At 38.3% G+C, this 25,709-nt stretch overlaps 1 protein-coding gene across 1 annotated transcript; it reads right to left on the bottom strand.

Annotated features, from left to right (window-relative positions):
* Positions 1–24,577: 24,577 nt before the first annotated feature.
* LOC134760907 (chondroitin sulfate N-acetylgalactosaminyltransferase 2-like) lies at positions 24,578–25,058 on the bottom strand. Its single transcript, XM_063721211.1, has one exon. It carries the CDS (start codon positions 25,053–25,055, stop codon positions 24,774–24,776), a length of 282 nt encoding a protein of 93 aa, XP_063577281.1. The 5' UTR covers positions 25,056–25,058; the 3' UTR covers positions 24,578–24,773.
* Between the last annotated feature and the right edge of the window lie 651 nt (positions 25,059–25,709).

The following is a 25,709-nucleotide window of genomic DNA, read 5'->3' as shown; positions in this document are numbered from 1 at the left end:
CTCACTGATTTATATTAAAAATTTGGCTCTTGTCTTTGCCCCATTTGAAGCCACTGGGCCAAATTAGTGTCATAGTATTAAAGCATACAGTCAGCTAGAGTCTTCAAAGGAGGAGAATCAGAAGAATGAGATTTTTCCATGCAAAATGAAGGCACTAAAGTTACAGCAACAGAGACAGAAAATCTGAATGAGATCTTTACAATGAAAACAGGATCCAAACAGGATCTCTACAAATGAGATCTCTACAAATGAAGAGTAATGTATATATCAGAGAACCAAGGTTCAACCAAATAAGAATCAATCAGAAGTTCCCATTTTCTAAAACAATGGTACCTTTCAAATAAAGAAGGCTGGCACCCTAACCCAGACTCAAAAGTATACTCAGAATCCTAAAAATCAAAATCTGTCATTACCATGCATCAACAAACTATCATTCAGAGCACTGGATCAGAAGTCAGACTTACTAATGAATCTTGGATGAATAAGTCAGAAGTGAAGACAAAGGCTTCAAAGGTGTGTACCCTGGAGAAATCCCAAGACCTTACCTGGGTGAAAGGTCTGGTGATCCAGGAATGAATCCTATTCTATCCAAGTCATGCCCCTGGAACTGTGTCATGACTCATAAAATTTGAGAAAGATAGCACTGGATGAAGTTGAATCAGTAAGGAAGACTTTATTCGAGGCTATTGCAAAAGGGAAAGATATGAAATGCAACTCCGAATCCAACAGGAACAGCTGAGGATTTCTAGCCAGTACACTGGGTGAGGGAGTCAGTGGATGGAGAATTTCTAAAAGGAACTTAGATATCAAGGGTTTGGGGAAGAGGAACTTGATTAGGTGTCAAGGTTGGGGGAATTCTGGCTAAACTTTCTTAGCATGATTCTTGCTAAAATATGGCTCAGCAGACCAAGGATGGGGCCATGCATGAAGCTCACTGGAGAAGAGGGGCCAGAGGAATCTAAAATTCGAGCAAAAAGAGTCCTTGAAAATGCATACGGTCTGAAATTCAAGCATACATCTGAACACACATAAAAATTTACATCAACACTCAAATATTGTTATACTAGCATACTCATATATACAAGTTCACATACTCACTGTCATCAATATAAATTTTCACATGTTTAAACATGCAGTCATTCATTAACCTGCTTACTATTTGCTCACTCAACTGCCCATACAGACAAATTTACTCATACTCATACATAACGTTATATGCATTCACACTTGGATGCTCACACATTCACACAAATTACTCTCATGTCATTCACTCACATATGCTTAATCACACATTCACAAACACACATGAACACGATTACAGATTCACTCACACACCACACATGCTCATTGCATTTATGTGCACACAAACAATTACTTACTCATGCAAATTATCGTTGTCAAAAACTATAACATGCTCACATATTCATCTATACATGAGTATGCTCACAGTCACAAAGAAAATCACAAATTCACTCAATTACATATGAAAAATTACATTACTTACACACACTCAAAAATTACCTTATTCAAACATAATCACACATCAAGATTACATCAAGAAACTTTTATCTGCTCAGTACACACCAATATGCAAAAAATCGCATGCTTACATATTCACTCATAAAGATGAACACACTTAAATTTTCACTTTCAGCATGCAAATTTACACCCAAGAAAACACTCTCATCTATGAACAGGCTCACACACCCACTGTCACATACAGTCATGCTCACAGTCCTATACTCACTAAAATATTTACTCACAAAACACATTCACTCACTCAAACATGCCCTCAAATTCACTCACATTCAAAGATAGATATACATTGACATGCACACTGACACATTCAATCCTTCACATAAACATGCTGAAAAATTCACTCAATCATATGACTATAACCACAAATACACTTGTACAAGCACACAAATATATACACTCAGAGGTCCACAATCACACATGCACAGTAATATTCTCAAACTAGAAACATGCTCGCATTTAAACTCACACACAAATATGCTCACATCCACCATAAAACTCAAACCTTCACAGAAGAAAATATTCTCACATGCACTTACACTCACCTGCTCACATTTCACCCACAAGAACATACTCACGTATTAAGGAGCTCACAGCAGTGAACCCAATACTTTCATTCACTCACACAAAGATGCTAACATCTATGCATATGGCCACAAATTCATGCATATGCTTAAATACACAGTCACTCACACTCTCACTCACATAGCATGCTCAAATATTCACTCATTCAAAGATTGTTTTGGCTATTTAGGGCTCTTTGAGGTTCAATATCGATTTTAGAATTTCTTTTTTCTATTTCTCTAAAAACTGCATGGAATTTTGATAGGATTGCATTGAATGTGTAGATTGTTTGGGGTAGTATTAAAATCTTAATATCAAGTCTTGCAATCAATGAACATGAGATATATTTCCATTATTTGTGTCTTCTTTAATTTCTTACGTAAGTATTTTGTAGTTTTTAGTATACAGGTCTTTTATTTCCTTGGCTAAATTTATTCCTAAGTATTTTGTTATTTTTGATGCTACTGTAAAGGGATTGTTTTCTCTACTTTCCCCATATATTCTATTTACGGAAATGTCTCTTCAATGACAATCGTTTCTTAAAACATAGGTTTCTGAGTATCTTCATAACTGATACTGGTTGAATTTCCTTAATATAGTTGTTGATCCCCATGTAGAAGGCAGGTAGAGACATTGTATTCATGTTCTGGCTACTGTAGACCTATGTGTCCAGGCTGTCTGTTCAAAGAGCCCATTTCATATGGTGTAAATTGCTGAAAAAGCAAGCATTTTATTCTGGGATTGTACCTTAAAAATGCAGTCATTTGTCTCAATCCAAGCATGTTTTATCTTTTGATTTATTCACAGAGCAGCTGCTGCAGATTTAGAGACACACTTTAGATACAAAGATAAATATACAGTAGATTTAAAGTAATAGGATAGAAAAAGCAACAGAAAGAAGATTAAGTGGATATGTTAATATCAGACAAAATAGACTTTAGAACAAAAAAGTTACTATAGATAATGCTGGATTTTTTATAATGATAGAAGAATCTTTCACATAATGATAAAAGGGATACAAACGAAAGACATTGATATTAGAAAGAAAAAATAAAAGTATTTTTGTTAGCAGATGACTTCATCTTGTATATAGAAAATCCTAAGGAATTTACTAAAAGAAAACTATTAGAAATAATAAATGAGTTCAGAAGCACAGACCCAGTTAAGAAGAGGCTCACGTATTGTATAGCAATAGACAACTAGAACACGTTTTGATGCTAAGAGCAGGATACTGTGGTAACAAAAACCTAAAATGTCAGAACGGCTCTGCACTGGGCAGAGGGAAGAACTAGAAGTTTGAGATGAGTATTAATGAACATCAAAAATGTCTGGAAGAGACCATTATCAGAAACCTGATGGTTAATGCGGAGGTTGCCTATGAAAGCTTAAAGGGGAGTGAGGAAAACATTATTGGAAACTGAAGGAAAGGAATACCTTGTCATGTAGTGCGATGATGTGGCGAGTAGAAAATGTGCCTAAGGAAATGGGTGATAAAACTAACGAGATTTCTAGAGCCTTGCAAGTGCTACATGGTTTCTTCTTGCCATGTGTAGGAGAGAGAGTTAAGGTAAATAAACTATTCAATAAAGAAGAGACAAACTTCCTAGTCTTAAAAATTTCCAGCCTCTCTAAATGGCAGAGAATGTTAAAATTAAGAAACTGCTTCCAGATAAAGATCAAATTCAGAAGCCATTTGGAAAACATAGTCTAAAGATTAAGTCAATGCTGTAAGTATAAAATCCTTTGTTAAGACCTCAGGAAGATCTGAGGAAGTACCTCAAAGAAACATTCAGTAAAATAGTAGCCTTTCAAAGAAGATGAAGGTTGTTGCACCTAATTAGTCTTAGCAGAAGCCCCAGGTGTGAATGGCTTATCTGAACAAGATTTGCAGGTGTGCCTTTTGTGTAATAGAGTGAGCACCAATATGATTCACAGAACTTGCACATATTATATTAGTAGAAATTCTAGCAGCATTGACAAATCAGAACCACAATGTGCCTCCTGTCTCTATGACCCATGAGTATAATAAACTGTTTTTTGTTGTTGTTGTTTATTTTTTTTTTCCTGAGCCTCTCCTCTGCCTTCCTTTGTGGCTACAGCTGGCTGAACATCTCATAAAAGAATTACAAAACAATTGGTGTCACAAACAGGATGGTCTAGTTATGGGCAAGAGGAGACTTAGGAGGTGCCTCTTAGCTAGTTGGCTTACTAATAGGCAGTCTCAGTTGGGCTCTACCATCTGAGAATTCTCCAGCGTCATGTTAACATTTCTGTGTACTGCTCTATGCCACTTTTTGTTGCCTCTTTTAGGGACTGCCAAGGCTACTGCCCTAAGTTGTGGATTGCATCCTCCTACAATGCCCAAGGACTCCACTTCCAGCTAGCTCTGACTCAGTAAGAGGGGGAAAAAGATTCCCCTAACATTCCCCAATTAAGTTAAAGACTGGAACAATTGCCTAAAAATATTACAAAGATTCCACTGGGATTGAGAATGACGTGGAAGGGTGAATTTCCCTGCAGCTAGCAAAGGCTTACTGAGTACCAGGTGCTAGGTACTAGCTGATTTGTCAGCAAATGAGAGCTGGGTGACCTTCTCAAGATTACTTATGTTGACAAGTGGCACCTGGACAGGGAGCTGCCTCATGTTCACATTCAAATTCATGTTTCTCCTGTTTCTGCCAAGTTCTAACAAGAGAGGAGCTTTACCTTCAAAGGAAGTCCACCATTGTGTCCAGTAAGGGTTAATGCTGCTGGCAACTCCTTTTCTGCTGTGTGCCTTGCTTCTGTCAGTCTTCCTTCCTGACTTCATGGGATATCTCGAATCTCACCCATAGAGAGGAGTGGCTCAATAAAAAAAAGGAAAAGGAGAAGGAATATTTTGTTCCTCCTCTCCCTAAAATACCTCAAGTTTCTCAGCTGATTTGAGATTACAAACTTCCAGTTCAATGTGCTTGGACACTCTTAAGTACTACTGCCTATTGACATGCTGAGAGTCTCCTCCTTAAAATCAAATTGTCACAAAACCAAAAATTTAAAAGGTAAAACTGAGGCTACCACTGCTCTCTTTGATGTAGACCACAGCACCTCAGAGGTTGATTGAGACACCCTAGAGAGGGAGGCTACTGCTTACAGTAGAAAGGCTACTGCCTAGAGGTGTCACCCTCCCCCCGCCCCCCACCCGCCTCGTTCTTTATCAGCCATTTTAGGTGGCTGAGAGTGAAAGGGAAAGAAAAAAAAAAGGAAGGAATGAAAGGGGGTAACAAAGACTTGCTTTAGGTGGCTACAAGCCCAAGGGGGTTAAAAAGAAATTTAAACCTTATGTATGGAGCAAATGACAGGTCTAACAAAAATAATACTCGCCCTAGGACCTTTCCAATTTATAAACAAACTCAAACCAGGGAGAAGATGAAAAGAAATTAAATAAATTATGCATACATATACATTTTTAATATAAATATATTATTATAAATTGTGTATATATAAACTATAAACAAAAATAGTTCTACTTTGATATAATTGGAAATTAAAAATTAATATACTAAAGAATTTATATAACAAAAGATAAAAAGGGCATTGGTTGACTTTTGTGCTTGTACAACATAAATTCTAACTTAGCATTTGCTAAAATGCATCCAACTGACAAAACTTCATGGACTTAACCAATACTGGGCTCAAATTATAGTTATACTAGAGGAGCCCATTAAGTTAAAACATTATATCCCCTATAATCTTAAAAATTAACTAAATATAACATTGAGGTAAAATGGGTATGCCTCACTTTAAGTGTAGCCTTGTCTGTATTTCCTATACTCACAATACCCATTGCCCTAAAATATTCTATATTTGGCATAGATGCTCTGACATAATAAATAATGAATTAAAATTAAAGTAAGTCTTTAACACTGTTAAAAGAATAAACTAAGGGACAATAAAATTTTAAAGAGTTTATTTGAGCAAATAGTGATTAATGAATAGGGCAGCTCCAAACCAGTGGTTTGGGGCTCCACTGAGGAAGCATAAGGGACAAGCTTCTACAGAGTGAATCCAGAAGTCATATGAAGAAAATATTTGATTGGTTACAGTTATAAAGTTGCCTTATTTGGTCTATCCTGCTATATAAGTTACAATACAAGGATATAAATGTAAACCAAAAATAAAATTCTAAGTCTCCCAACCATCTGAATGCCCTTTCGGCAAGGGCATTCCAGAGTTAACCTGAAAAACTATTACAGGACATGATGGGAAGGAGGAGCCAGTCATGCCTCTTTATACTGCCTCCCTTTTGGAATTACTGATAGAACAGACTCTTTAAGTCTGATAAGAAACATTTACTATCTATTCTTTCTGAACCCTGCTATCTGGAGGCTTCATCTGCAAGATAAAACCTTGGTATCTACAACACCATATAATAACCCAGACACTCCTTTCTGTTGATAATTCTTTCAACTTATTGCCAATCAGAAAACCTTTGAATCTTCCTATGACCTTGAAGCCCGTGCTTCCAGTTGTCCTGCCTTTCTGGACTGAATCAATGTACATCACACATGTATTGATTGATGACTTACATCTCCCTAAAACTCATAAAACCAAGTTGTGGCCTGACTACCTTGGGCAGATGTTCTCAGGATCTCCTGAGGGCTGTGTTATGGGCCATTAGTCACTCACATTTGGCTCAGAATAAATCTCTTCAAAGATGTTACAGTTTTACTCTTTTTGTCAACAATAATTTGATGTCCAATGTGGGGCCTCAGGACCCTGAAGGAGCTGCCTAAACTCAGAGCTAAGGTGTCAGCAGGGGCCCATTGAAATCCTCTCTGACTTCAAATTCCTCCTCTGGTGGAACTGGTAAGTCCTCCTGAGTCCTGAACCTTCCTTTGGTTGATGGTCCTTGATTTATTCTGAGCTGTTTTATTTTTCTCCTAAGATGTTGTTTAGAATCCTAATTCTAGTTAGGAGGTGCATTATAAAAGATCGTCTCTATTTCCTTTCTGTAAAGACAAGGAGAATGACTGCCTTTCAGGCACCCTGTTTGGTTTCAAGTTCAGAGATGCATTCTAAAGGGTCTTCTCTACTGCTTTTTCTTCCTAAAAATTAAGCTCATTTGGCTTGTGTTTGCATTTCCATGAGGAAATAAAGTGTCATTTTTGTAGATAAATGAGAGACTGAGCTTTCTCATCTCTGAAGAGAAAGGGCATTTTACTCCTTCCAGCTGAAAGATGCCATTGGGTGACCGGGGGTGGGGCTGAGTGGGAATGCCTGGGGGGTTGACCCTCATGACATGCAGTACCCCTACAGGGAACCCCCAACAAAATTAGTTTAAAAAGCCTCATCCAGGATATGCATATAAGAGCTGATTACTCCATGCTTTGAGCCCTCTTGGAGGTGATAGACCTCCAGAGAGAGAAACAGACATGTAAGAGGGCAGAAAATACTCAGTGCTAAAACACTGTGGAGTCATACCCAAAGTCAGCACACATGAATCGACCACACATAAAACTGTAGGCCACAGCTCAGTTTCTTCTTTTAAGAAAAGTGGGAAACAAATATGAAAGGAAAATACATTTGGGGACCTCTTAAATCACTGAGACAAAGGGAAAAGTCAAGCTGGGAAATTAATCAGGCAAACCTGCCTCCCATTTTATTCCTAAATAAAATAGCTACAAAGATGAAAAGATGCTGCATACCTTCCTCACAATCTGCCCACATGGAAATTCCTTGTGGGTCTCAAGATCTTTACCCTAAAACAGTTGTGTTGAATTTCACCATGGCAATGTAAATTGATAGCTTATCTTCACAGGTGCAGGACAAAGGACAGAACTCAAAGTCATCACTCTGCTCACCTGAGACAAACGCATATTTGATTGCTTCTTCTGCCCTATTGTTTATGCAAAAATGAAGATTCAGTGAGCCAGACTAAGGCATAAGTAACTATTCCTCTACCCGCATCTCTCATGTTAATTATGTATTCAGTGAAAGGTTGATCAAAGACTCAAAAGGATGCAAATGTTCCTCTCTTATCTACCCACACGTTTTTAAATTTTCTTCCTCTTTCTCCAATATCCATTTTATCCCCTTTAAGTATTGAAGGCCTCAAAATCATCTTTGGAGAAAAGCTCAGACCTGCCTCCTGGGCACATGTCCATAACCTTGACAAAATAAACTTTTTATATTGATTGAGAACTGTCTCAGATACTTTGGGTTCATACAAATAAGAATGAGGAAAAACAAGGAGAACAACCCCCTTTGGAGTACCCCTTTGGTTTTATGGCACCTCTACTTGTTTTTGTGTAAAATGGAAAAGTTTGAGGCCACGCCAGTTTTTCTAGCACTCCAGCTGGTTACTTATTTTGGTCTTTTTGTGCACATTTTAAACTGATGGGCAAACTACATCAAGGAATAATTCATAGCCCAAAGGTTGACCTGCAACTGTAGAGTTCCTAAATTCTCAATTTCTCTATTTTCTTTTCTTCCTGCTTTAAATCTGCTCTCACTTTTCTACTGAGATAAAAAACAATCTTTGGATCCAACCTTTTTTTTTCTTTTTTTCAAACTGGTGAGTTTGTATTAATATCTCATGGCTAGAGTTCTGAAGTAAAAGCTAAAGGGTCTTTGTTGGTTTGTATGAGTGTGTATGTGTGTGTTTATGTGTACATACACATATTTTGTTATGTGTTTTGGCCACAAGGTACCAAATTGGCTTAAAGAGTACTCACAAATTAAATAATAAGCTAAAATGCTTTTTAAGTTCACATGACTGAAGTAAAATTTTTATTATTATTATCATTATTATTATACTTTAGGTTTTATGGTACATGTGTGCAATGTCCAGGTTAGTTACATATGTATACATGTGCCATGCTGGTGCACTGTACCCACTAACTTGTCATCTAGCATTAGGTATATCTCCCAATGCTATCCCTCCCCCCTCCCCCGACCCCACAACAGTCCCCAAAGTGTGATGTTCCCCTTCCTGTGTCCATGTGTTCTCATTGTTCAATTCCCACCTATGAGTGAGAATATGCGGTGTTTGGTTTTTTGTTCTTGCGATAGCTTACTGAGAATGATGATTTCCAATTTCATCCATGTCCCTACAAAGGACATGAATGACTTAAGTAAAATTTTTAATAAACCAGCTTTAAAATTGAGAGGTGGAGCCAACTGGGCTTCTGAGTCAGGTGGGGACTTGGAGAACTTTCGTGTCTAGCTAAAGGATTGTAAATGCACCAATCAGTGCTCTTTTTCTAGTTAAAGGATTGTAAACACACCAATCAGCACTCTGTAAAATCACACCAATCAGCACTCTGTGTCTAGCTAAAGGATTGTAAATGCACCATCAGCACTCTGTATAATGGACCAATCAGCTCTCTGTAAAATGGACCAATCAGCAGGATGTGGGTGGGGCCAAATAAGGGAATAAAAGCTGGCCACCCAAACCAGCAGCGGCAACCCGCTTGGGTCCCCTTCCATGCCGTGGAAGCTTTGTTCTTTCGCTATTCACAATAAATCTTGCTGCTGCTCACTCTTTGGGTCCACACTACCCTTATGAGCTGTAACACTCACTGCGAGGGTCGGCGGCCTCATTCCTGAAGTCAGCGAGACCACGAACCCACCGGGAGGAACAAACAACTCTGGTCGCACCACCTTTAAGAGCAGTAATACTCACCATGAAGGTCTGCAGCTTCACTCCTGAAGTCAGTGAGACCAAGAACCCACTGGAAGGAATAAATTCTGGACACAAAATTGCTGGTAAAGTAGTATTAGAGATGTCTTTAAAATTGTCAGCACTTTTGTTTGCATTTATTGATCAAGTAGTTTCATACTTATCCTTGCAGAATATCGTAAGGTGTCAAAATTGGCCATAAGAGTTATAAAACTATAAACTCAACCCCAAACATAATGATCTTTGCTTGTGTAATTTTTGATAAATAATACATTTAATATTGTTGGTTTAATGAAAACAGCTAAATCCTGGGTTATTGGTAGAATACCCATATGTTTAGCCTTAAGTTTCTTGCTTAGGTAAACACCTGAAATTCATAGGCTATGAAAATTGTTAACAGGGAAATAACTCTAAATGATGACTACCACAGTTTTCATAAATAATCCAGGTAAACTATTAAATGAACTAATCTGGTAAATGTAATGGAATAAATGCTTGTAAACAAACTTGTCATATAACTTGTAATCTAAAGTTAGATTAAATAATAGCTATTTATTAAATATCTGGGTAATTTCCAATTAAAAATAATAGGAAACATTTTTAAATGTGTTTTTATTAAAAGATAAATATTGTTTGTCTAATTCAGAAGTTATATATAAAGCAAGGTAAAAGGAACCAAGAATTAATAGAGCTGTAAAGAAAGTTATAAAGGGGTATTTTTGGTAAGAAATGTTAAGAGAGAAATGACTTTGTTTGCAAGAGAATCTCATATGGTAAATTTTTGTTCTAAAATGAATACACTGATTGTTTAATAAAGGGGAATATTTAGGACAAACCAGAAAGTCCAAGCATATCGTGAGTAGTCTGTGTAAGTTGTAATCAGGTTAGTAAAAAAGGAATTTATAGGAAAAAACGTTATATAATTAAGTTGGCTAAAATGAAATTACAATCATCCTTCTAGAAATTTGATTCTGATATTAAAAATACACTAAAAACCTTTGGTTAGAACAAATTTTATTGAAAAATATTATTCAATGCAAGAAATTTTTAAATTCTATAATCTGTTTCTTTTTGAAATTCTTCAGATTGATATCTCAGAAGTTTAACTTCTGCTGTCCCCTGCTGCTTTAGCTCTTTCTTTCTTTTGAAAAGGGCTGAGATGGTAACTCTCTCCTATACCTTTTGTTGGCACCTGTAACTTTTTTTTTCAATTAAGATTCTAAAGTAAGGAAGTAAGGGAGATCATTTTTGAAAACGGGCAAGTGAAAAAATTGTTTGGGTGGTGCCTTTGTCTGTTTGTCTATATGTTTATATGTGTCATGTGGAAATCGTATTTGACTACCAAACTATATGAAACAGCTCTAATCAATTGCCTTAAAGAATCATCCAAATAAAAGCTAGTTCTAATGCCATTTAGTTCACAGGACTTTAGTAATATTTGGTAAAATTCATTTGGTAAATTTAATCTAAAAATTCTATCCAGTAGCTTAAAATCTTAAAGTCATGTTATGTTACATTAAGTAACCTCAGTATTTCTCACTGGGAATTTGGGTTACTAAGACTTAAAATAATAAGAGACTAGAAAGTGTTTTGGGTGAAGTTTATAAAGACACAAGGATGTGGTATTTGCTAAAGAAAATGTATTTTTTTTTCTCATTTAGAGGTTATTGAAGAGTTACTTTAAAATAAAGGAAAAAAATTATACAGATAAAACTAAATGGATAAAGAGAAAAATAAAAAGGTGGGAAATGAGAAAGCTTTGACTCCTGGGTGGCCACATGGTCACCCATATTAAAGAGCTGCAGCTGAGCTGCATTCAGTTACTAAAGGCCAAAGTTACTAGTGAAATTTAGAGATGAATCATACTCCCAGGGATTTGGCTCACTGGATGCATAAGGAAATGCAAACAGATAAGACAAAAAGCAAATATGCAATCTGTTGGCTATTGTTATCTCTAATAGCTAAAATTAAGATAAAAGAATGCTTGGTTTGGTGTTAATGCTGGACCAAGCTCAGATATGGGTCTGTCTCAGCTCAGGCCACTAGCCTCAAAACTACCCACAAAAGGAAAAATTAAGCCAGTGCAACAAAAGTTACCTCCAGATCTGTGGTTACCAAGAAGATAGTCAATGTAGGGGAAGGGCAAAACCAAGTAACTATTAAAACCAAGGCATATAATGTAAAGGAATTATTCCATTTTGTAGATTGGTATCATTAGCTTTCTGAGAAACCTTTACTATAATAGATTGTAAAAATAACTTCTTTAAGGATAGTATCTTTAATTTTGAATGCTACAGAATAAAAGAGCATGTTTGGGTTGATGTAGGGCCCACAGCTCACTTTTTTTAAAAAAATTATACTTTAAGTTCTGGGGTACATGTGCAGAACATGCAGTTTTGTTACATAGGTATACAAGTGCCATGGTGGTTTTCTGTACCCATCAACCCGTCACCTACATTAGGTATTTCTCCTAATGCTATCCCTCTCCTATCCCCCCACCCCCCAACAGGCCCTGATGTGTGATGTTCCCCTCCCTGTGTCCATGTGTTCTCATTGTTCAACTCCCACTTATGAGTGAGAACATGTGGTGTTTGGTTTTCCCACAGCTCACTTTTAAATATTCACTGATGAGTACATGTGATCCAGACACACAGGATGTTATTCCTGAGAGAACGACCAACCTAGTGGACTGGATAAGTGCCATTGTAATGTCTGTTTACCCTTAGAAGGGGACTGTCCAATTCTCCCTATAAAGTGCAAAGTGGGCTGTGTGTGGTGGCTCATGCCTGTAATCCCAGCACTTTGGGAGGCCAAGGTGGGTAGATCACGAGGTCAGGAGTTTGAGACCAGCCTGACCAACATGGTGAAACCCTGTCTCTACTAAAATTACAAAAAATAGCCCAGCGTGGTGGAGTGCACCTGTATCCTAGATACTCAGGAGACTGAGGCAGGAAAATCGCTAGAACTCGGGTGGCGGAGGTTGCAGTGAGCCGAGATTGTGCCACTGCACTCCAGCCTGGGCAACAGGGTGAGACTCCATCTCAAAAACAAACAAACAAAAAACAGCAAAGTGGAACACCCCAGATGAAGAAACTGTTATGCTTCATATGCAAGCCATGTGTGACTGGCTTTATGATGACTGGGATATTATCCCACTGAATATACCTATTACCCAGGTCCTGGTAAGTGTTGGTGTTAAAGGAGCCGCTTTTACATGGGCACCCCAGGCAACATTACTCCTGGAGAGTCATACAACTCTTTGAGAAGCCTTATCAAATTTGCTGTCCTGCAAGCGTCTTATAGATGCTTAATAAAACATTAGGGTAATTAAAAACCAAAAAAAAATGGAAGAGCAAAAGGGAGTCAAAGGACTTACCCTAGAAGAGTGGTTGAAATCTTTAGATGGTTATTAAGAAATGAAATAAATTAAAACTGATGAGGTTAAAACAAAGGTCTTTGCAACACTATCAAAGGTTGGGTGGACCAAAGGGGACCCCTGATGGTCCCCCAACATTAAATGGCCCTACACCAGTTTTCTGCATTTGCCCCAGACTGGAGAAATTTAAGAAAAATCAAAAGGCAAAGGTTATAATGAGAAAGCTGACATTGCCTGGTCAATGTTGAGGCAAATTAAGATAAACATTGAAAAAAGAACGTGAGTCCCTTGGCTTAACTCCCTGATGGGAACCCAAATTTTCTTTCACCAGAAAAGGTAAAATGGTCTGGGGGTAGAGAATAAAAGTTCCTGGGACCAGAATGTAACAATGTAAAGGTTGACATTATGAAATATCAACCTTTTTTAAAGGTAGGATTATAAAATTTGAGATGTTTAAACCTTACCTTTATGTAAGGTAGTTATAACCCCTTTACCTAAATGTCTTATGAAAATGGGTATTGTATCTGACTGGGGGATGTTATCCCTATCTAGTAAAATAAAACTGAAGGCATATAAATCTTCCCTTTGAGAAACATTAATTGGACACGCTAAATTGGAACTAGTAAGATTTGCCTAAGCCCACAGAATATAGGCTGGAAGCTGGAGTGCTGGTCAGGACAAATCCTCCCCTTCATAGCCCTTTGTGGAGCATTTATTGGGGCTTATGGCAAAAGCCTGTGAATTCCTAATGACAAATACCTGGAGTTTGGACTACAGAATTTTCACTTGAGGGGCATTTACTGCCTTGCTATAGAATGTTAACTGAAGCCAACTCTATCCTAATGAAAATAATGGTGCCCAAATGAGTTCAATGATAAAATAAAAATGGTTTTTATAGGATCTTGCTATCTGGGGATGCAAGGAGGAGATACTCATGAGCAGAGAGCCTCTTTTTCCTTAGGACTGACTCTAACTATATGAGGAGCTGCTAGATTCTACAGCGCCTAATAAACAACCCTTATCTGACAACAGCTGCTTGGCTTGTGAATGAGAGTTCCAAGGTGAACAAATAGCATCTTGTTTGGAAGGCTGCTGCTCTGGTTAAAGAAGAGTCAAGGAAATATTTTTCTTTTTAGTTATTTATAGTTTAGAGCAATTGGGTAAAATACGTTGTTTTGAGAAAATTTACCTTTCTCTCCATCTGAGTTCTTTCTCCAAAATTTGGAATAGCAATATAATTACTTGCATAAGTTTAGTAAGAGTCTTTTCTTTTTAAACAGGACAATTGGAGACAGTGGTTATTTTACCAAGGCTTTGACTGTAGTAACACTTTTATGTAAAGTTCCAGAAAAGCCAACTTAACAAGAGGCTATATGGCCACTCAATTCTTGCTGCACTTTTTGCAAATGATCAAGCCAAGTATAATAAGCCTAAAACTTATTTTGTACACGAATTGGTCTTAGTATAATTTCTCTTAAGTATAAGAGGAGGGTTAGAGAAAGAAAAGTTATTTTAAAGGAAAACTAACACTTATTGCTAGATTCCAGCCCCGACTTTTGTTTTTGAGTGCAGATTGAATCATGAATTATTTATTGGCTACAATAATCCTCTAAAGAGTACCAGATTTTAATTTTATTCATTTTTTTGTTGGCACCCTAAATAGAATAGATTTCTTTTTCTGTTCTGACACACACATTCTCTTTTAAGTGTGAAATTATTAATATTATTCATTGCTTATTGTTTTACTTCTCCTGAGAAAACCATAACTATGATATTCCAAAGACTAGCGATGATTTGACAAATCCTGTGAGTCTCCCTTATTTGAAATCCCACTGGAACTGCTCTGCTTTTCACTGCAAATGCCCTGCTGCTAAAACTATATAGGCATACTCCCTCTCCGCCCTGGGACTATCACAGAAGACATGGGCACATGAGATTATAAGGGCTGGTTTTGAGGGATAGAATTAGTTCAGGCCATCCAAAATCAAGCATGCATGCACAGATTTTTAAACATCTGGTAAAACAAGAGACTTTGCCTTCTGAGATATTATGTGGCATCTTTTCATTCATCACAACCATAAAGAATTGCTGCTTCTTGTACAGTTAAAAAAAATTATTACTGAGATAATAATAAGATACCTCGTGACAAAAGCCTCCTTGTTATAATACTCTTAGTTATGAGATTTATGAATATGAATATATTTAAAAAAATTTTTATCAGCCATCTTAGGACAAATTACAAAAAGACCAGAAAAAGCATTGCAGCACATCAAAAGTCTGTAAATTCCTTAGCTTAAAAGGGTTTAGCAATGCTTATGTTTGGTATACTCAATTGCTGTAAGCCAATAACTAAAACCAAGATTAAAGTAGCTCAACACATAAAAGTTAAAGACAGATAAAGTCAATTTGTAGCCTCACTTTTGGCTTTTTGTTTGTTGGCTTTTAAATTACTTTAAAATTTTTAAAGGGTAATGAATGTCTGTCCACTTCCATTCCTGTTTGCCTAGAACACGTAATTGGCTATAAGTCTTTTGGCTCTCAACCCCTTGGCCATAGGGGGTCCCACTGAGAGACAGGATGGACCCAGGGCAGGTAGCCATGCTGCCTTGGCAATGCTATGGGACATAATAAAAGTTTGGTGGCCATTGATGTTGCCTCTGGCAAATCTTGGCCAGAAGGGGGAGAATGTAAACCAACAATAAAATTCTAAGCCCCTCAACCATCTGAATAGACACCTCCTCTCAGCAAGGGCACTCTGAAGTTAACCTGAAAAACTAGTTCAGGCCATGATGGGAAGGGGGAGCCAGACATACCTCATTATACCCCCTCTGTTTTTGAGTTACTGATAGAACAGACTCTTTAAGTCTGATAAGAAACATTTACTATCTATTCTCTCTGAAGTCTGCTACCTGGAGGCTTCATCTGAATGATAAAACCTTGGTCTCCACAACCTCTTATCATAATGCAGACATTTCTTTCTATTGATTCCAAGTCTTGTAGATAATAATTTAACTCTTTCAACCAATTATCAATCATAAAATCTTTGAATCTGCCTATGACCTGGAAACCCCCACTTTCAGTTGTCCCACCTTTCCAGACTGAACCAATGTACAACGTACATGTATCGATTAATGCCTTATGTCTCCCTAAAATGCATAAAACCAAACTGGGGCCTGACCACCTTGGGCATATGTTCTCAGGATCTCCTGAGGTTTGTGTCACAGGCCATTTGTCACTCATATTTGGCTCAGAATAAATATCTTAAAATATTTTACAGAGTTTGACTCTTTTGTCAACATATATATCTCTACTTATATAAGTTTTTTAGCTGCTATAATCTCTAGTTACATAAGTTTGTTAGCTTTTTCTGATTGGTTGAGTGTAAGTTCTATTTTTCTTTAATATAGGCATCTACAAGAAACAGCTCAAGTTAAGTTTTGTTTACGTTTGCAAATCAAGAAAAGTTAAAGTCACTTCATCTGCTCAGGGATTCTTCAGGCCTGGTCTTCACTTTAATTCGCTTTAACAACGCTTATAAATTGGCTTGATGAAATGGGATCCCATGAACCCATAGTTAAAATAGTATGGCCCAATATGACTAAAACAGGGCCTTCAAAGATTAAGATTTATTATATAAAACCAATTAATAACGGGATGGTTGTCCCCACTGCTTCTCTATTTGACAGCCCAATTTTGCTCAATTCTAAATCTGGAAAAAGTAAAGGATGCCTTATGGTAGATTACTACAAAGTTAATTCTGTGTTCCCATCCACCAAGGCCCCCCGTACACAATATCCACTTCTCCATTTAGTCAAAAATCAGTAAATATTTTACTCTTATAGATTTGTCTAACATGGTCTGTTCAGTGCCCATTTCAACATCCTCTCAACTACATTTTACCTCTTCCTCTAAAGGGACATAAGAAACCCTTTACAGGCTACCCATGGGGTACCTCAACAGCTTTGCTTATGAACAATCTTTGCAGGCAAGATCTAACTGCATCTATCTTTCTCCAGGAACACATGTAAGACATTACATTAATGGCATCCTCTTTCAAGGAGATGTATTTGATACCCTCATTAAGAACATATAAGTCCAACATCTTTGAGTACTCTCTGGGTTCTGGTAACAACATATTCCACATTTACAAATTTTACTTTCAAATGAAAGTTAACAAACACTCCTGTTAGAGCACTCAAAAAACTCCTTCACTGTAGAGACTGTGGCATCCTCTTCTCATGCCTCCTGTAGTCTCTGGCCCACTTAAGATAGCCATTAATTGCCCAAGGACTTCTGATGCAAGAAATTGCTTCCTTCAGCCTCATGCAATACATCATTAAAGTAACAAATGACTGGCTTCCTGCTGGGCTCTTCTAGAAACTGAGACTCTCACATACCTTTTGGTTTACACTCTCTTGAGAGTTATAGACATTACTGGTTGTAACGAAGACACACACAGACATTCACTTCTTAGAATACACACTGCTGAGCTCTTGAAATAGACATTAAATAGAATTTCCATGTTCCTGATAGACCCCGCATAACCAGTTTAACCGAGACCTAATGGTCTCCTAAAATGACTCTTTTTAAAATTTCAGTCCAACAAATAAACTCCTAAAGTTATCCATCTTGTCCCAGGCCTTAACATATTTTTTATACATTTTTAATCTTACCACAATCTCATAAAAACTGCAGGCCATATTTAAGGGGCAAAATCTCCTGGGACTCATCAACCGTAGATTGTTCCACAGGCCAGGCAGCTGCTCATCTGATATGGGAACAATTTGAACCTAAAATTCCACCAAAAACACAAAAATAAAATCCCTGTCAGGTGCAGCTGCACACCATTCTGTTGACTATTGATTTTTTTGTTTTTTGAGACAGGATCTTACTCTGTCACACAGGCTGGAGTGCTGTGGCATACCCTTGGCTCACTGCAACTTCCACATCCCTGGCTCAGGTGATGCTCCCACCTCAGCCTCCGGAGCACCTGGGACTACAGGCCTGCACCGCCATGCCCAGCTAATTTTTCTATTTTTGGTAGAGACAGTGTCTTTCCATGTTGCCCAGGCTGGTCTCGAACTCCTAGGCTCAAGCAATCTGCCCATCTTGGCCTCCCAAAGTGCTGGGATTACAGGTGTGAGCCACTAGGCCCGGCCGACTATTGATCTTACTGTTGATTTGGGTGCTTTCACTGGTTTACAATCTGGGAGCCCAAACCCTCCAAGTAAGTGCTTGCTTCACTCAAACATGGCAGATGCTGAAGTCCGCATCTACTCGAGTGTGTACTAACTCAAAAAGAACATCCTAGTCCTACATCTCAGAGGATATCACCCTGGCCCAAGACCTCACTTTGGGAGATGACTTCGACACCCACCCCCATCTTGGAAATGACTTCACCTTAGACACTAAAACCTTTGCTCAGTGACACCCATGGACAGCCTTTTCTAAGGCCCCACATTTTTGGTTTTCTTCATTCGATATTAAGGATTCTATTATGTTTCTGAGCTCCCTGTCTGTTTAGCCCATGATCCTGATAAACTCCTTGCTCTGCAAATGTACACACCTACACTCTGGTGAGGATCAGGACATGCTACTCCAAAATATGGCACCTTGGCATTTGAGAAATAGCAGAGGCAGAAAGGTCACTCTCACCTTCTGCTCGCAATTTTCCCCTGAAGCAGGTCATAAAACTTTTATTCCAGAAGTACCCTCCTGTATTAGTCTATTTTCACACTGCTATGAATAACTTCCCAGGCTGGGTGTGGTGGCTTATGTCTGTAATCCCCGAACTTTGGAAGGTCAAGGCAGGAGGATCACTTGAGGTCAGGAGTTTGAAACCAGCTTGGCCAATATGGCAAAAGCCCGTCCCTACCAAAAAAAAAAAAAAAAAAAAAAAAGCCAGGCATGGTGGCATGCACCTGTAATCCCAGCTATTCAGGTGGCTGAGGCAGGAAAATCGCTTGAACCTGGGAGGAGGAGGTTGCTGTGAGCCGACATTGCACCACTGCACTGCAGCCTGGGTGACAGAGCAAGACTGTCTCAAAAAAAAAAAAAAAAAAAGGAAAAAAAGAACTACCCTGAGACTGGGCAATTTATAAAGGAAAGAGGTTTAATTGACTCATTCACAGTTCCACATGGCTGGGGAGGCTTCAGGAAACTTACAATCATGGCAGAAGGTGAAGGAGAAACAAGGACCTTCTTCATATGGTGGCAAGAGAGAGAGAAGAATGAAGGAGGAAATTCCAAACATTTACAAAACAATCATATCTCATGGGAACTCACTATCAGAAGAACAGCATGGGGGAAACTGCCCCCATGATACAATCACGTCCCTCCGTCGACATGTGGTGATTACAGTTTGAGATGAGATTTGGGTGGGGACACAAAACCGAACCATATCACCTTCTTATACCCAGAGGAAAGGAACATCCTTATCCTCAAAGACACAGAGACACCAATAATTTGAAAAAACAGGCCTTGCTAAGTTCCTTCCAGTTATTATCATTACATGTCCCCTTTGTCCTATTATATGTCTGCATGACTGTCTACTCTTCATCAAACCCGAGCATAAAAATACACAGGGTTCTCTGTTTCTTTGGGTTTTCATTTGTGCAGGCTTCCATGCCATGTAAAACTTACATTAAGTAAATTTATATGCTTTTCTTTTGTTAATCTGTTTCTTGTTATATGTGCCTCAGCCATGAAGTTAGTGTTGAGTAAGAAAAGAAATCCAGCCAGGTGTGGTGGCTCCTGCCTGTAATCTCAGCACTTTGGTAGGAGGGTGAGATGGAAGGATTGCTTGAGCCTAGGAATGATTGTGCCACTTCACCACAGCCTGGGCAACAGAACGAGACACTGTCTCAAAAAAACAAAAAAAAGAAAAACAAAGAAAAAACTAAATTATCTTTCCCCACAGTTCCTATGCCTAAAGAGAAATCTGATTGAGGTTAGTACTGCCTGTACTCCTCTAAACATTAATGGAGATTATTGCTTTCCCCAGGAGGCACCTGCCTCTTTATCAGTCAACCTCATGGCCCCCTAGGGAGAGGACCACTGACTCCCCACTGCGTACTCCTACTAAACCCCATCCAGGTTTTCAGGATGACCTCCTGCCTGTGTCTCCAACCAAAATGACTCCTTCCCTTGGGCTACACACAAATATCACTGATATTTACATATACTTTACTAGCTTACCATTTCATACCCTCCAATAACATAACCTTGCATCTTGACCTGAGCATATTTCTAACACACTACAACTACATTAAGATATTGTTAGAGACCTCAAAATTTCAGATCTATTTTACTTGGCTAATGCCATATAAAAGGAAAATTTAGTTATGGAGCAGCCTGCAGAGACTCCTTGTATTTCTACTTGTGTTCCTTCTTTCCTATTCTCATAATAAAATGTTTTGTATGCTGTTTGGGGAAATTTATGTATTAGTCTCTAAACGTCTCCACTATCATCACCTCAAAGTTTCTTTAATATGATGCCAAAACATCAGAAGACCAATTGTACTGTAAACATTTCCAGTTTAAAAATTTCCTGTATATTATGATGTTTTGACATCTAAAAAAAGAGAAAAACACTGGCGGGGGAGAGACTACGCCTCCCTGGGCTAGGCAATTCTCAAAGATAACAAAGGGCTCAACCAGAGCATGTCTTTATGCAAACTAGCCAACCCACAGCCATACTTCCTCTGTCTGGCCCTCTCACCACAGGAGGCAATATTCCTCTGCCTTAATCATCCCAAGACTAGATACCAGGCAACTAGAGACCACCCATATAGTTTAGAGACCTCCAAAATTATTCAAACTAGCCAACCCTAAACTGTTCACCCGGCACTGCCTTGCCTTTCCCACAGAAATCCCAATAAAGACCTTGGCCTAAGGGTCCCTTTTTCCTGTCTTCTGCCCCCTGACTACCCTAGTATCTTTACCATGTGGCTCTGAGTGGCATGGCATGCCTCTTGTCTCCAGGACCTGTGAGTATAATAGTATAATAAACTTTTTTTTTTTTCCTGAGTCTCTCCTCTGTCTCCTTTTGTGGCTGCACCTGACTGACCATCTCATAAAATAATACAAAAGAGATGTGCTCCCCAAAAATATGAGAGCAGGTATTAAGGCTATCTACAGAGCACTGAAGCAAACTTATGTAAAAGTAGAATTAGGCCTTCCACCTTCAATACCTTGTCTTTTCCCTTTCTAATCCCGCACTCTGGTCACCTACGACTTCATTTTTTTCCTTAAACAGGTTCCAGTTATTCGTTCAATTTTCTCCCTTTCCTCTCTTAATTTTTATTTTTTCATTAGGAAATATTGCCAACCTAGACAACAGAACATAGAATACTATATCTATGTACCCACCACTCAACTAAAGCAATATCACATTACAAAAGCACTTGAGGGCCCCCATGTGCCCCTCTCCAATTAAATTCTCCTCCGTTTCTCTTCACAAGCCACAGCTACTAAAATGTTTATTGTTCTCATACATGACTTTTTGCATCCTACACATGCATACATCACACTCATGCATTCCTTTTACCACATACATATGCACTCATAGTTAATTTATGGTGATGGTTTTGAATGTTTTTAAACTTTTTTTCTTGTAAGACCATTTAGAGATATAAATAAATCTTTCCACACTAAAAGCCTGTGTTCTTTTATAGACCATAAACTCAGCCTCACAGAATTTCACTAACCCTTTCTAGACAGGACTTTTCATTGTTCCCACACTACAGAGGCTCCATACCTGCCCTTTTCTGGTCTCACTTTTCTGTAAGCAGCCAAGAGTTCAGTGTTTGGGGTCATGAGAATCTACGCACTCACTCAGAACCTGTGCCTTCCACCCCTAAACATGCTTCAGGTATCTGGAGCCCTGAATTTGCTGTCCAAGTGGCCCCAAACCCCAAGAGGCCTGCAGGCTCCTGTTCACTGGGTCTTGTGCTTCTGAAAGTTAAGTGCACTGTCAATGTATTTTCTCAGCACTGAGAGGTGACCAAGAGGTGAGTGGGCTTCAGTATCCATATGTATATATGCATATTGTAGCCACTTGAGGTGAGGAATGGATCTCAGAGTATGCAGAGAAGTGCTGAGGCATGAGGGGATTCTGGGGCCTGGGATGTAGTACAGAGGTCTGAGGGTGTGGGTCTGCTCTAGCTACATCACTGGAACAGAACTTTGAGGTGTTCAGGTATCATGGACAGACCCTAAACTGACCCCCAATAAACCCAACCTTCCGGCATTCACAGTCTTGAATAACTCCCTCCGCTCCTATTGGGCGGAGCCTGTGACTTCTTTCTAAAAATGAATAGAAAATATGTGGAAATATATGGCAATAGAAATAGAAAATATATGGTAAAGGTGATGGGATGTCACTCTTGTTATGAGATTTTACACACATACACACACACACACACACACCCCTTCTTTGTGTGATTCATTTTTATGCCACAACGAACAACCAAAGCACTGGGCCCAAGAGAGGGCATCCCTGGGGGTTCCAGGTACCTAGATGCATAGCCTGGCACCTCACCCAACTATTCCTGATATATACCTGTTACTGAAAGCTCTATGTTTCTAAATTTCTTCAGTAAACTAAATAAGAAAAAAGATCTTTAAAATACACCAAGTATTCTAAATTTAACCCTGCCTTTCAGATTGATAAGAAGGTATATCTATCATGGTAGGAAAGATGCTATATTTAACAGTTTATTAGTTGATTTGAACCTTTCAGATATTTGTATACATGGCACGTAGGCCTCCAAATGAACTCTTGCCTAGAACCCTGCAAATATTACAAAAGGTATAGATGGTCTAGTTTAAATATTTGGTCTCTTACTCCTTCCTCTTCCTCACTTCTTTTTTTTTGGTAATAAAATACTTTACTGGTACCATTTAATAAGTGTCAAAAACATATAACATTTCCATTGCTTAGCTTCCATCTTTAAACTACAAGCTAGTTTAAAAACAACAGGAACAAAAGTAAACTCATTTGATTCTCTCAAAAAAACAAGCTGTAACTTACCTTTGCAAATAATTAACTTCTCTCACTTTAAATATCATAATTCACTGGTCTTCATAATAAATAATTATAATAATATATAAAAAGGGACAGTGGCCTGAATTATTTTGCAGAGAACATTTCACACATCTTTAAAAAAATCACTAAACTACCACAACTTAAAACTTGTAAGAATAATTAGGTAAGAATTATTGTAATATTGAATTAATATAGCACCTAGAAATTTGAAATTTGTGATATTTTAGATGATATGATTTACTGAGAAAAAGAGTAATGATTTTTCTTCAGTGAATTTTCAGGGGTTTTCAACATAGGTCTCTTTTAAAAGCCAAAGGTTAAAAAATTTATGCATACCAGGAATTGACCTGATGGTAACAGATCCATGTGTGACAAATAACGTAGCGCAGTCCTATCTGAATATAATTTCTTATTCACTTTGTCTCATTAATTTATACCTCAATTAAAACATTCTATATGCAAGTGATATATTTCTCTAAAACATTCCGTATTTCAGATTTCCATTCAGACTGTCTTCCCCTCCTCCCTTTTCTCAAATCAGAGTGATCTTGTGGCATACCATTTGCTTTTTCTCTCCACAGTGAAACTCTTTTTCCATTCAAAGTATTATAGTAATGCAAATACAAATATAGCATATATTAATATATTAGAAGAAAGGATAGTAAATACATATGGATCCATGCCAAATGAGAAAACTGAAAGCAAAAACAAACAAAACCATGCTATGCTCATCTATTCTGAACCACCATGGGAAGACCCTGATGTAGCTGGCTCACATAAACTAACGTTCCCAGACACAGCTAGGATCCTGTACTCCAACATAATTAAATGCTCTGTTAAAAATGTTTCCGTGTTCTTTTCTGTTTGTTCAAAATAGTTTACAGCAACTCTGACTACTAATCTTAATCCTGAACATGATAATGTAATAACATTATATTTTTAATCAGGCCATAGATTCTAACCTATTTTCTACTATTACCCACTTGCTTAAAAACAGACTTTCAGGGGTGTGAGCAACAGTAAGTTAAGGAGTTTTTATTTCTACCTTTCTCTTGGTTGATTGATTGGGGATTTCAGATGTGTCAATTAATTATCCTCTACTTCAGTGGAAAAGGATTCTTCAAGCTATCAAATTAAGCAGGCTGACTCAGGGGTGGGCAGATGAAGATACCTGTCCACACACTATGCTCATAGCACTTCATCTCCTCCGTAAGAATGTGCTGCTCTCCACCCAACAGCGGCCCAGCACATTCCATCTGCTCCACCTAGATGCAATCAGGACACCATGCAATCCCACACACAATCAGAACATGGGCACCAGGTAGAACTAACTCAAAACAACTTTTGGGACAAATACAAGATTTCAATTTGTCAATTATTCCATAGTGCAGTATTCTCACAAAACAGATTTCGTGTTGAAACATTTGTTTTTTTCTTCTCACATCAAGTTGAATTGCTAAAGTAATGTCAGAAAGAACATGAAAAAGAAACATGTCTTCTCCAAAAAAGGCACTGCATCTGAAAGTAGAAGCAAGGCTAAATAAATAGTGCTGGTTTGTGGTTCACACAGTAAGGCATTAATTATGATTTCAACCAATAGCTTCGCTGTTTGTCCTGTATGCCTGTTTATGAAGATGCGTCTCTATTTCCTCCCTGAAGACCAGCATTCCCAGGTGAGAGTGAGAAGCCTCATTCATGGCTTTAGACTGGATGCACATGCGGTACTGCTTGGGCGTCAGCTCATCAGCACAGCGCTTTTCATGCCAGAGGTGGAAAAGACCAGGAACCGGATTCTGAATCACAGTGAGGTCACCATGTAAGTATTTTCGATAAAGATGAACATCTTCTTCACCCAAACCTTTCACTTCCATGTCAAATCCTCACTTCTTATCACAGTTGGTTACCTAAGCACAGAAACAGCGCTGCCCCTTGGTTCAGAAATGGCCTCTTCAGCTTGATCCCATAGCCCCTTTTTCTGTGGGCTGGGAGCAACATACCTAGTCCCTGGGCAAGGCTAAAGTATAACCACCAACCGTTCTGCCACTCTAACCATGCTCAACTGCATCCACCTTCTTTCCCACACATCTTTCTTTCTCCCCAAACTCCAGGCCCAAATCCTCTTTCTCAAGACTACTTCTTTCCCATACCAATAGCCACCCAGAGGAGGCTATCTGCCATCAGTTGGATCAGGCACACAATCCTTCTTAAGAATGCTTTGCTTCTCTGACAATGCTCAGGTCTGAACTGTCAATGTCCTTTTTGATTGTTCTCCACTGCTACGTACAGGTTGAGATAAGCTACAGAAGGGTTTTTGTTTTTGTAATTTAGTTTTTCATAGAGCAGAGACCAAGGAAGCTACAAAGAACCTGGCAACTCATCAGAATGTGCTTCTTGGTATCTAGATATTCTTTACCTCTTCATTAAGCAACAGTTTTATTGCAAACTTTTGAAAAGAAAATATTAATAGGAAAATTCCAACCTTACATTGGTTCACTATAAGAAAAAGTAAGGGCGTGGAAGGTGTA

The sequence above is a fragment of the Pongo abelii genome, chromosome X (genome assembly GCF_028885655.2).
Source record: "Pongo abelii isolate AG06213 chromosome X, NHGRI_mPonAbe1-v2.0_pri, whole genome shotgun sequence".
Lineage (NCBI taxonomy): Eukaryota > Metazoa > Chordata > Mammalia > Primates > Hominidae > Pongo > Pongo abelii.
Note: the sequence above shows the minus strand (reverse complement) of the source record. Positions and strands in the feature narration are given on the sequence as shown.

What these genes read in the sequence shown, in the direction of transcription:
- LOC134760907 (XM_063721211.1), bottom strand. Translation starts at nt 25,055, where the DNA reads ATGGAAGTGAAAGGTTTGGGTGAAGAAGATGTTCATCTTTATCGAAAA.